The sequence below is a fragment of the Rhincodon typus genome, chromosome 23 (genome assembly GCF_021869965.1).
Source record: "Rhincodon typus isolate 14 chromosome 23, sRhiTyp1.1, whole genome shotgun sequence".
In the NCBI taxonomy this organism is placed as follows: Eukaryota; Metazoa; Chordata; class Chondrichthyes; order Orectolobiformes; family Rhincodontidae; genus Rhincodon; species Rhincodon typus.
Window position 1 is genome coordinate 6,711,349 of NC_063354.1, and position 12,905 is coordinate 6,724,253.

A 12,905-nucleotide genomic window follows, 5' to 3' on the forward strand; every position below is an offset into this window, starting at 1 on the left:
GGCCAGTGCATCTTAGCTAAGAGTAGTTACTAAGAGTAGTAGCTAAGACGCACTGGCCAAGGCCAAAATGCCTATAGGTTTTTTCCAAATCAGAGAACTTAATTTCTGAATGAAGTTTTGTGTTTGAGAAATTTACAGGAAGATTTGGTACTAGCAAATCAGAGTACTTAATTTCTGAATGAAGTTTTGTGTTTGAAAAATTTACTAGGTGAAAGTTTGCTACCTTTGCTAGCGAATGTGTTTGCACAAGTTCAAATTACCACCTAGGGATTTATATGAACAATTAAGACATGCAGTAATAATTTGATCAAACAGTTAAAACACTGCCCAGAAGCCAGTGCAGTTTTGCATTAAGTTGATCATATGATACAGGACCATGATACAGGAATAGAATTATGCCAGTCAGCCCATTGAGTTTGCCCTACCATTCGATCATGGCCGATATATTTCTCAACTCTGTTCTACCTTCTCCCCTTAACCCTTGATCCTCTTACTACCTATCTCTGTCTTAAATACACTCAATGACTTTGCTGCAAATGGTCACGGAGGCCATGAGTTCCACAAATTCACCACACTCTGGCTGAAGAAATTGCTCTTGTTAGTTTGAAAGAGTTATTCCTTTACTGAGGCTGTGCCTTTGGATTGGAGTCTCTTATACTAGTGGAAACGTCAACTCCAAGTCCACTCAGTATTCTGTAAGCTTCAATCAGATCCCCTCATCCTTCTAAACTCCAAGTACAGACCCAGAGTCCTCAACCGTTTCTCATATTACAAGCCCTTTATCCCCAGAATATTGGCCCCAAAACTGCTCAATATTCCAAATAGAGTTTGACTAGAGCCTTATACAGCCTCAGCAATACATCTCTGCTGTTGTATTATAGCCTTGTTGAAATGAAAGCAGACGCTGCATTTGCCTTCCTAACTGCCAACTGAACCTGCATGTTAAACTTTAGAGATTCCTGAACTAGGACAGCTAAGTACTTCAGATTTCCAAAGCTTTGTACTTCAGATTCCATGCAGAACGTTGGTAATCACCAGCTGCTATCCTGAAAAAGACCCTTTCATCCCTACACTCTGCCTTCTGCCAGTCAGCCAATCTCCTATCCTGCGACCTTGTTACAATCATGACATCCCTCCCTCTCTGAGTCTGAGGGCATAGGCTGGTTCTTTTTGTTTTGTAGTTCCTTCCTGGAGTGTTTTAGCACCGGGTCAGGTTCCTCCAAATCTGTCTCGGACACGGGCAGCGTGTAATGTACAGTAGCTTGCCTCTTGTGCCTGGAGCATCTCAGAAGAAACTCATTCTCCTCTTCAAGCGGAAAAGGCATTGAGGTGGCGATATCTGCCATGTCCATCTCAGATTCTGAGGTATCTTCAAAGCTTGATGGAGAGAGAGAACCCACAGGTTCTGGAACAGAGAGAAAGTCTTTGGAGGAGCCAGGCACATTTTGCTCCTGTACTGTTTACAAGTTCACAACTTTCATATGGTCCACGTGCTTGTTCAGGATCATCACAACTACCCGAACTTTATACCTCACTGGACCTGACCTCGCATTGGCCATGCCTGTTACCCATGCAGGGCCATTCCCATGGGTTCCTACACTAAACTTTGTCCCCTGAAGTAAACTCTCTCTCTTGCTTAGTGGAGTCTTGTGTCTGGCATTGGAGTTTCTGAGGCAGTTTCACCCTCCCCCACAAGAAGATCAGATTTAACCTGGTGCAGAGTCTTCTCCCTGTTAGCAACTCTGATGGAGCTGTGCCTGTAGTTGCATGAGGGATGGTCCTATAATCAAATAGGACTTGGGACAGTTTGTTATCTAGTGAAGCTGTAGGCTCTTTCTTTAAGCTTGCCTTCAAAGTTTGGACTGCTCTCTCTGCCAGACCATTGAATGATGGATGGTATGGAGCAGTCTTTGTATGATGAATATCATTTGACTTTAGGAAATAATCAAGCTCCCTGCTTCTGGGAGTCCATGTATTGCAAAGGATGAGTGCAGTTTTTCTATTGTCCCCATATTTGACGAATGAACTCAATGCCACGTCCAGCCACTTTGAATGGACATCCACAATGACTAAGAATATTGAGCCCCCGAAAGAATCTACATAGTCAACATACAGGGTTTACCTGGCCATTCCCACGAATGTGGGGGAGCTGCTTGCAGTAATTTTTGTCCTTGTTGGCACTCTGGACACTGCCCCACTAACACGGCTATATCTACTTCCAAACCTGGCCACTAGACATAACTTCTTGCTGACATCTTTATTTTGAAAACCCCCGGATGACCCTGGTGGAGGTCAGCCAGTATCTGGCAGTGACCTTCGCTTGGGACAATCACTCTTGCATCCAATAATAATAATGCTGTCCTCAACTGTGATTTGGGTCCTTCAGGTCCAAAACAGTTTCAGTTCTGGTTGTGGCGGCCCTTTGGTTTCCCCCACCACTACCGGCAGTTTCAGTTTTGCTAGTACCAAATCTTCCTGCATCCAAAGTCTGATATTGTCAGCTGTGACTGGAAGTGTGTCCAGAAAAATGAAACCATTACAGACTGTTCCAGCAGTGGTACCACCGGTGGTGTATCTGCCAATGGGAGGCGACTTATTGCATCTGCATTAGCTACCAGACCTTTCAGACTGTGTTCCAACTTGTAATCGTACTCACTTAGAATGAGAGCCCATTGCTATATTTGGTCTGAAGCTAAGGGTAGCACTGCCTGGTCCTCTTTATGTAGACCTAGCAAGGGTTTTGGTCCGTGATGATAACAAATTTTTGGCCATAAAGGTATTGGTGGAACTTCTTGACTCCAAATGTGGCTGCCAAACCTCCCTTCTCTATCTGGGCGTATTGTTGCCCGTCTGAGAAACAACACTTAATACATAGACGAAGATACAGAGATACTTAGAGTTCTATAAAACCATAATTCATCTATTAAGTACTTAAACGAATAACACAGTTTTATCTACTGGAAATATCTCAATCACTGTCTTTCACTACCCTGATTTCTGTAACTAAACACAAACATTATTACTCAGGAGAGTTCACAGCTGGCCAGGCTGAAACTGCTTGACATCTTCACCACACCACCTGAGGTAGGATACCTTCTTACAACATGAGTCTTCGAAGTGTAGTTGAACAAAAGGATTTCTTCAGGCTTTTTATACACAAGACTCTGTGCCAAATATGTTCCTTACTTGAAATTATGCTGCACGTGACCAATCCTGAATGTCCAAATGTATACCTTATCTGATACAGCCAGCAGTTCCTGGTTTCCTGCAGTTATAACTGTTAGCAGATCTGGCTGACTCAGCGTACTTACATCCACAAAGCAGCCCATTGTTAGGCCTCTTATCAGTTCCTGTCAGATCTTGTTATCTTCAGCCTTATCCAATAGTATTAATGCTCTGCATTAGCCAAAGTCCTGGATGCATACAGTGTTGGGCATTCCACTCCATTGGGCCACCTATGAACTAATACTATCCGAATGCTATATGGGGAGGCATCACATGTCAGCATCCCTAGACGCACATGGGATCATGGTGTGCCAACACCTCAGTCAACGGTAGCTGCTTCTTTACTTCCCTGTAAGCTATGGCTTAGCTACATGACCATTTCCAGGGCTGACCCTTTTTTAAGAATTGATACCAAGGTGCCAGGATGGAGGCCAGATTATGTATGAATCTTCCGTAATAATTCACCAGCCCAAGGAAAGAGCTAAGCTGCAGTACAGACGTGGCAGCTAGGGCACCTTTGATTGCCCTCACTTTATCTTTCAATGGTTTTGTCAACTCTGTTGCCCAAGTAGTAACTTGGGGTGCCTGGAACACACATGTTTCCCTTCAAAGGTGTACGCCCACTTGAGAGAAACATTTAAGTTCTCTAAGTGCTCCTTATTGTCTGCCCTGTTATTAGCATGTCATCCAGATAAATGGTGACCTGGGATAGACCTTATAAAATGTTTTCCATTGCTGAAAAATTGCACAGACTGATGATATTCCAAATGGCAATTATGTATGTTGGTACAAACCCTTAGGGTTATTAATTGTGGCATATGTCTGAGAATCCTTATCTAACCACAATTGCAAGTACGCATGGCTCATGTCCAGCTTCATGAAGGACAGCACCCCCCCCAACCCCGTCAGCTTTGTGTATAAATCCTCGATGTGAGGGATTGGCTATTTTTCCAGCTGCAAAAAGAGGTTTGCCGTTTGTTTAAAATCCCCTCAAATGCAACCTGACTCATCAGGCTGCATATTTGGTATGACCGTTGCTACCCTTTCCGCAAACTGGTTTGACAATTCCTTCACTTCCCAGTCTTCTGATTTCTACCCGTAAGCCAAATAGCACTGGGTGGAGTTGCAGTTAGCCTCTCTGCTCCTATGATGCTGCTTGGCCTGCTGTGTTCATCCAGCCCTGCACCTTGTTGTCTCTTAGCACTGGGTGGGCCTTGCAGACTTGTGGAATTGCTTCCTGGTCAACATGCAAGGTAGCCTTGGCTACTTTGATAGTCCCTAGACCTTACTGAAAAACCTCCGGGAATTTAATTAGGACTTCACTCGGGCAGCCGTTTTTAATCAACAAATGTTAAGCCAACCAAGGTGAATCTTTCTCGACCAATTTCGCCCCATTGAGCTTGGACCCGAGCCTTTTACTGCAATCAGTGGTATCTGAACCAGCTGCTTCTCATTTGAGACTGGAACTGAAGTTGTACTCTTAATCTGTAAAGGCTCCTCGGTGTAGGTTCTCAGTCTAGCTGAGGTATTGCGCAAACTTAAGGGTTGGAGTCCAGAGCAAGATTTGTTAAAGACTGCTTCTGCAATCACTGAAATAGCCGCGCTGTTATTGACCTCCATGAGAACCGGGTGACCTTTTAACCAGACGTTTATTTTGATAGGCTCTGATTTGGATGTTGCTAAGCAATTTAACTGTTCCAAACCAGATGTAGATGGACTTTCTCGGCTGTGCACTCTCCTGGATCCTGGCCTATGAGTTCTGTTTCTCCATTCAGGCCTAGTGAGACTCTTTTCCTTCTCGAGTCACCAAACCAGCAGCAAGTACAGTGGCTTGCCAGCCTGGATTCTGAAGAAAATGTTCAACATTTGGCTGAAGCTTGGCTTTATTTTGGTGTTTTGCTGTGGGCTGACCTGTTCTAGATATGTCTTCAGTGAGGCTATGTAATTGCATTCACTCAAGTGGTGTTCCCCAAGTTCAGGCAGACTGAACAGGGTGTCCACTTCCATCAGAATACCCTGTAACTCTTATGCTCCACTTGTCACATTTTCCAATGACAAAGCCAGTTGTATTGCCTGTTTGAAGTCCAGTTGGGCTTCAGCTAGTAGGTGCTTTTTCATAGTTACATCACCAATCCTACTCTTGTCACCACTGAAATAATTGCAGGGAGGCTCTTCTCCCATCACCAAGTCACCCTTTACTTACACGTGGAACATCCTTGACACTGATCTAGCTTCCTCTGAGCCAGCTCTCAGAGTGAACGGAACCTGTGACACTCCTGTTCGAATGTGTCAGCTAGGACTCCCCAGTCAGGGAACTCATTCTATGACATCCACCTGGCTGACCTTGTTACAATCACTGCGCACAATTTCCCATATTACATTCCATGTGCCAACGTTTTTCCCACTTGCTTAACATGTCTATATCCCTTTGCAGACTCTATATCAGGGTGCTTACCACTTCCCACATTATTCTGTGTCATCCACAAACCTGGCTATGATACATTCACTTTCCTCACCTAAGTCATTAACATATTATAAATAATCATGGCCCCACCATTGATCCCTGAGGAATTCTATTAGTTATAGGTTGCCATCCTGAAAATGTGTCCCATATCCTAACTTCCTAATATTAGTTAGCTAATCCTCTTACCATAATATACCACCTCCAACACTATTATTGAATAGCCTAATTTGTGGTACCTTATCAAAACACCTTCTGAAAATACAAATATATTACATCTACCGCTTCTCATTTATCTATTCTGCTTGTTTCCTCCACAAAGAATTCTAGTAAATTTGTCAGGTGTGATTTCCCTTTTCCAGTCAGGGCTCCTTTATACGGTCAAATGGTTTTGCCTCTAGCTTGTTTCTGTCCCAGTGAGCCCAAAGAGAGTACCTCGGCAGAGAATTGTGCTTGGTGCACCTTCATCAATACGTCAATTACTGGATGTGAGGCCCCAGGAGTGGTATTGTAAAATTCTACTTACTAAATCTGTATAAAGCGGAAAGGAAATTAAATTCCAATCAAATTTGTACCTAATAGAATTCTTCAATTCAGGTGTCCACAATGCAAATATGTTAGTGAGTAATTTGTTTTGCGCCCAAGTGGCCGAGATCAGCTTGGGGACTAATCCAAAAACTTGACTGAGCCAGATTCAGCTTTGGCATGAAATGAGCTGTGGGACTCCCAAAGCAACTGGTCAGTTAGGGTGACTGAAAAACTGTCCACAACTGACACGAAGTCAGCAAACAAGCCTGGAGTAGGTTGGGATCCTCACTGCATCACTAACTATGGCTTTCTGATGGACTCAGTTTCCTCTAGACCCCAAAAAATGAAAACTGAACGTTGTTTTGTGATGATTTTAAGCACTGCCTAGCAGATTGTTTAAGATCTTTTCTATTGAGGTAGAGCATAACAGTGAAAACTCTGGTATGGTTTGAATTCCAATTTTATATTGAAAGAGATTCTGATTTATGTTTTTACATTTAATGCCCATTTTTTGGCAGGCTTCTGAGCCAGTATGGTAACCACATTCATCGAGTCTAGATGTCATTATTTGCAATAGACTGTAACAAGTTGTCCAAGATTCCTCATGGTAGACTGGTTAGTAAAGTTAGATCATGTGGAATATAGGGAGAACTAGCCATTTGGTTACAGAACTGGCTGGAAGGTAGTAGAGGGTGGTAGTGGAGGGTTGCTTTTCAAACTGGAGGCCTGTGACCAACTGTGTGCCACAAGATCAGTGCTAGGTCCACTGCTTTTTGTCATTTACAGAAATGAATTGGATGTGAACGTAAGAGGTATGGTTAGTAAGTCTGTAGATGACAACAAAATTGGAGGTGTAGTGGACAGCAAAGAAGGTTATCTCAGAGTACAACAGGACCTTTTTCAGATGGACCAATGAGCTGAGGAGTGGCAGATGGAGTTTAATTTAGATAAATGTGAGGTGCTGCAATTTGCAAAGGCAAATCAGGCAAAACTTATACACTTAATGGTAAGGTCATCGGGAGTGTTGCTGAACAAAGAGACCTTGCAGTGCGAGGTCATTGTTCCTTGAAAGTGGAGTCCCAGGTAGATAGGATAGTGAAGGCAGCATTTGGTATGCTTGTATTTACTGGTCAGTGCATTGAGTGTAGGAGTTGGGAGGTCATGTTGCGGCTGTACTGGACATTGTTTAGGCCACTTTTGGAATACTGTGTGCAATTCTGGTCTCCCTGCAATAGGAAGGATGTTGTGAAATTTGAAAGTGTTCAGAAAAGATTTACAAGGATGTTGCCAGGGTTGGAGGGTTTGAGCTATAGGGAGAGGCTGAATAGGCTGGGGCTATTCTCCCTGGAGTATTGGAGTCTGAGAGGTGACCTTATAAAATCACAAAGGGCATGGATCAGGTGAATAGTTGAGTCTTTTCCCTAGAGGGCATAGGTTTAAAGTGAGAGGGATAAGATTTAAAAGAGACCTCAGGGGCGACGTTTTCACACAGAGGCTGATACGTGTATGGAATGAGCTGCCAGAGGAAGTGGTGGAGGTGGGTACAGTTACAACATTTAAAAGACATCTGATGGGTAAATGAATAGGAAGGGTTTAGAGGGATGTGGGCCAAATGCTGGCAAATGGGACTAGATTAAATGTAGGATTACTGGTCAGCACGGACGAATTGGACCGAAGGGTCTGTTTTCATGCTGTACAACTGTATGACTCTATTTAATTCAGATATTTTCCAGATATAGGACATTTGGCTGCAAACCACATCTACTGATTCTCCCTCATCTACTGTAAAAGTTACAAACTCAGAATTCTCCAGTAGGGTTAGTCAATCATGATTTCCCTTTCAAAATCCATGTTGACTTTGAGTAATCCTATTGGTATTTTCTAAATGTCCTGATATCACATCCTTTAAAATAAAGTTCAAATTTTCCCTACTCCTGATGTTATGCTGATCAGTCTGTAGTTCCCTGTTTCATCCCTCCCTTAAAATTTTATATGCAGGGGTTACTAGTGCCACCCTCAAATCAACCAGGACTGTTCAAGAATCTATAGGATTTTGCAAGATGTCAAACTGTCAATGCATCCACTATTTCCATGGCCATCCACTTTAATACCCTGGGATTACATTTTCTGACCTAGTGAATAGGCACAGGGTCAGAGGGATAACATATGTCTTACTTGGTCTTTCAGACAAAGATAATTTGCAACTGATGGCTACTACAGAGAGGAGAGAAAACTATTAACACACTCCTCCTCCTCTTCCCGTCTCCGCCACACACACACACAATTTTTTTTAAATTCTGTGAGGACTTACAGTCTTTGTATAGAAAGAAGATAATGCTTTTGTTTTCATTACCTCAATCCTAGTAAAATACATGTCAACAGTTCTATATTGGAAAATTTTCCATATCTCAGTTTGAAAAGACAGATAACTTTGTAACATTTTATGAGAAGTTACGAAGAACAATCTCTTTTTTCAAATAATGTTAGGAATTTTATTTTTCATAGAAACTCATTGAGCATTTCTTACTTTTCTTGCAGAAAAGCATTAGAACAGTTTTGCTTATACACAAATATCAATATTGAGAAAACTGACAATTGAAGAAAAACTTCAGCCACCTAACGTACAGAAATGTTATTAAAATATTTTGTAATACTACGAGAATATAACCTCTAGGTAAGCATCAGCTAATTAGTTACATGTTAAGTAATCCTTACACTTCTGTACAGTCCTACATCGGAATACTTCTGTGAAATGCTAGTGAAAGTGAGAACATTCCATACACGAAACCATTTATTACAGTGTATGTCACTAAGGAGAACCAATTTAACTTGGTAATTAAAATGTTTATATATCATTTACCAGAATTAAGTATTTACAATTCAATTAGTTTTGGTAGAAATCCAAGCATTAACTCCATTTATTTCAATATTTTTGCTCACATAGTTTCCTCCTATTGTCTTTTACTTCCCCTTATAATGATATCAGTGCTCAGGATTTAAACAGATTTTCCACAAGCTTCCCACAAAAAAGCAATACTGAGAATCAAGAATGTTCACATTTCAGTTCTTGACCATTTAAACTTAAAGGAATAGAAAGCAACTTTATCCAATATATTTTCATAATTTAACCAGTTAACTTATGGTGTAATTCTGATTCCTCTTACAATGCCAATATATTGTTGTTAAGCTTTGGTGTCCACTGTAGAATGTAGAAATCCTGCAAGCTGATGCATCACTTCCTTCCCAAAACCTATATTTTGTGGTGAAGATGAGCTAAAAGACCAGAATTCCAAATTTCCCAAAGGCAATATAAAGATATTGAATTACTTTGATAGAAACCCTCATGATGGCACCAGTGCTGAACAACACCATCCATGAAGCATAGCTTGTAAAATTAATGCGGCGGGACACACCACCTTTACAGATAGGTGCATGCATCACTTCAGGGACTTCTTGGTGCCTGTCTGCTGGTGAATGTCAAAATTCTTGAACTCATGGCAGAAACCAATTGCTTGGGATCCACTTATTGACCCCATACATGGTTCTTTTGAGGCCCTGAACAAGGAAATTAATCAGCAAATTGTTACAATAAGTCTGTTCTTTGGGTTGGGGTGGAGATGTGTGCAGTGCACAATGGGCTAGTAAACCTCCACTCATCTGGCAAAATAGTTTCCATTCTTACAGCAGGTCCAATATAGAGCTTGAGGAATGGGAGCACAAGTTTTATGCAATTTCTCCCGCCTGGCTACTATTAGACTTCTGTGAGTCAAGAAGAGGTTCAATGATTTCACTCCATCCAGGAAACTCAGAAGCGGTCAAATTCTAGTACAATTCTCATTCTCTATTTCAAGGCGTTCCATTGGTTTTTTCATTGAAATGATAACAAAAGACCAGCAGGATCCTATAAGAATTTAGGGGCCACTATCTTATTGTCTTGTATTTTGCCTCGGTTTCAGAAAACAGGAATCTTTTAACTTTTTTCACTATTCATTTTGAATTTAGGGATTTAACATGGACAAGTGACATTCTATTACCAATAATTTAGCACTAAGGTTTATAAGGAATTTTAAGATGTCTTTATAATGGAATTATGAGAGATGTATAATGATTGCCGCTCTTGCAACAATTGATGCCAATGTAGATGCTGATGTCCTCTGAGTTTCCTTTTCTTGTGGGCAACAAACTGATCTCTACCTAACCTGATCAGGAACTAATATATCAAAATGCAAACATGAATCCATGCTCAGTTGATTATTTATCCAAAATATGTAAGTTACTTTCAGTTATAAACAACTTAATAATTTAGTTGAAAATCAACTTTATAATATTCTTACACTCCATTATTTGATGTGCAAGTGGTCAAGCAGTGTGTGCCTGGGCCTCCACTTTGGAACTGATCAGTAAGAGGTTCAAGAGTATCTTTTGAACACACATGATCTTCAGCTGATTCTTCTCCATGCATAAACTTGATATTGACTTAGCTGTTTCTTCCATCCTTAGTACAAAACTGATACCAGTTGCAGGCACAAACATACACCTCAATAATCCATCGCACTAATATACAAAGCTGTTGTGCTTTTTGTTCTGTTTTCTCTACTTCTAACCTGGTTTATTTAGACAATAAGATACAGGAGCTGAATTAGGACATTCAGCCCGTTGAGCCTGATAAATACTAACGCAATATGTCACACAAAATAAAAAGATTTCTTGTGCTGGATGAAAACAAGCAGCTATTTACAATTTCTTGGTTTACATGGTTCAAAATGAGTTTAATGACCAGTTATTAAAATACAGTCATGGGTCTAAGGTTCTAACTTTTCAGGCACCCCTCATCGTAACTTATCTAAAGCAATAGAAGCATATATTGTAGGTCCTTGTGGCTGTGGCATATTGTTATTCTGCAGAACTGCTAAATCAAGTTGAGTGTATAAAACCTGATTGTTTTCATCCTGTTAATAACAAAAAAAAAAGTCAGAACTTTTACTGGTCTTTTCCATTTATACCTCTTCAGCATAAAGAATAAATTAAGATTTGACTCACATTATCATCTCTAAAGTAATGGTTGAAGAAGGAAACTGAGCTTATGGTGTGCAATAATGTGATGGTTTTGTAAGTACTTAATTGCAACCTGAGAAATTAACTGAGTCCGGTCCAGAAGCATAGGAGGTAAAAAGGTGTTTTCAGTTTTGTAAATGTTTTTGGAAATTTTAACTTGACTTGGCCTCAATGTCACAATAAGTTGAACAGCATGGCAATACATTTTGGATTGGTGGGACAGGCATAGGATAAAGCTGTGTGTCATGTTTTGATTTGATTTATTATTGTCACATGTACTTAGGTACAGTGAAAAGTTTTGTTTTTCGTGCATAGAGGCAGATCATACCATACAAACTCCATAGCATGATAGAACAGGGCAAGGAATACAATGTTACAGCTACAGAGAAGAAGCACACAAAGCAAGGTCAACATTAGTTCTGAAATTTGAAAAGTCCATTTAGAAGTCTAATAACAGCAGGGAATAAGCTGTTGGAAGGCACAGAATAAATATTTGGAGCACGAAGTTAGGCATTTTGAAGGAAGGTGAGTTGGACCCCTTCAGACCCAGTTAAAATCAATCTAATTTTCATCCTGTATTTTCCTTCTCCACACTATTACTTGTGTTTATTAGAATCAATGTTGATTTGTAAGAGAATGCAGCAGCCAACTTGTATACAAAGTTAAGTAATGATCTGAAATTCAGGTGAAATTGTGAGGGTAGAAGAAGCACTCGTGTTCAATATAATGTAAGGCAATTTACTATAACTGATGTCTGGAAATGTTTCACATATTATGGTTGGTTGGCTTGCTGAGCTGGTTCGTTGTTCCGCAGATGTTTCATTACCCTGCTGGGTAACATCATCAGTGCAGCCTCCGATGAAGCGCCGTTGTGTTTTCCCGCCTGGTATTTAAACTCTGGAGTCCGCTGAGCTGGATTACCTCACTTCCGGATTTCCTTCACAGTGGAGTGTGTATGGGGTTGAGTTCTATGTGTTTGTTGATGGCTTTCTTTGTGCAGTACCAGGCTTCTAGGAACGGGAGCGAAGGAAAACTGGAAGTGAGGTAATCCAGCTCAACGGACCCCAGAGTTTAAATACCAGGCGGGAAAACACAACAGCGCTTCATCGGAGGCTGCACTGATGATGTTACCCAGCAGGGTAATGAAAGGTCTGCGGAACAGCGAACCAGCTCAGCGAGCCTACCAACCACAACATCCACAACCCGAGCTACAAATCTACTCTAATGTTTCACATAGTTAGCAACTCACGAAATAAATTTTGGTAAGGTAATGGAAGTGAAACCTGGTATAATTTAAGATGCTGCTTGGCCTGCTGTGTTCATCCAGCCCTGCACCTTGTTGTCTCGGATTCTCCAGCATCTGCAGTTCCTACTATCTCTGATATAATTTAAGAAACTGTTTGACGCTGGGTGGGGGATGTAATTGGTTCTTGTCAAATGGATCAACTAAAATAAGGAATTATCCAAATCTGCATGATTTTATAAGCCTGGAAAATGTCATCCTCTAATGATATAATTTATATGAATTGTAAATTGATTGGATTATGTTCAATACTGGTTATGTTACATAGAGTAATTTATCAATGATAAAGATTTACTTACACAGGAGGAATCGCTGTCAGCACTGGCAGCTGCA

General features: G+C 40.9%; 1 protein-coding gene across 6 annotated transcripts in view; it reads right to left on the minus strand.

Annotated features, from left to right (window-relative positions):
• LOC109917392 (platelet endothelial cell adhesion molecule-like) overlaps positions 1-12,905 on the minus strand; it is a 106,323-nt gene that overhangs the window by 22,084 nt on the left and 71,334 nt on the right. For 4 of the 6 annotated variants that reach the window (XM_048610964.1, XM_048610968.1, XM_048610967.1 and 1 more), the window contains 2 exons: positions 12,872-12,900; positions 10,959-11,163 (listed from right to left, as the gene is read on the minus strand). In XM_048610964.1, coding sequence (XP_048466921.1) covers positions 11,044-11,163; positions 12,872-12,900 — 149 coding nt within the window. In that variant the 3' untranslated portion in view covers positions 10,959-11,043. Of the gene's footprint in view, positions 1-10,958; positions 11,164-12,871; positions 12,901-12,905 lie in introns of those variants that run through there. The other 2 variants (XR_007264593.1, XR_007264594.1) reach the window with 1 other exon arrangement.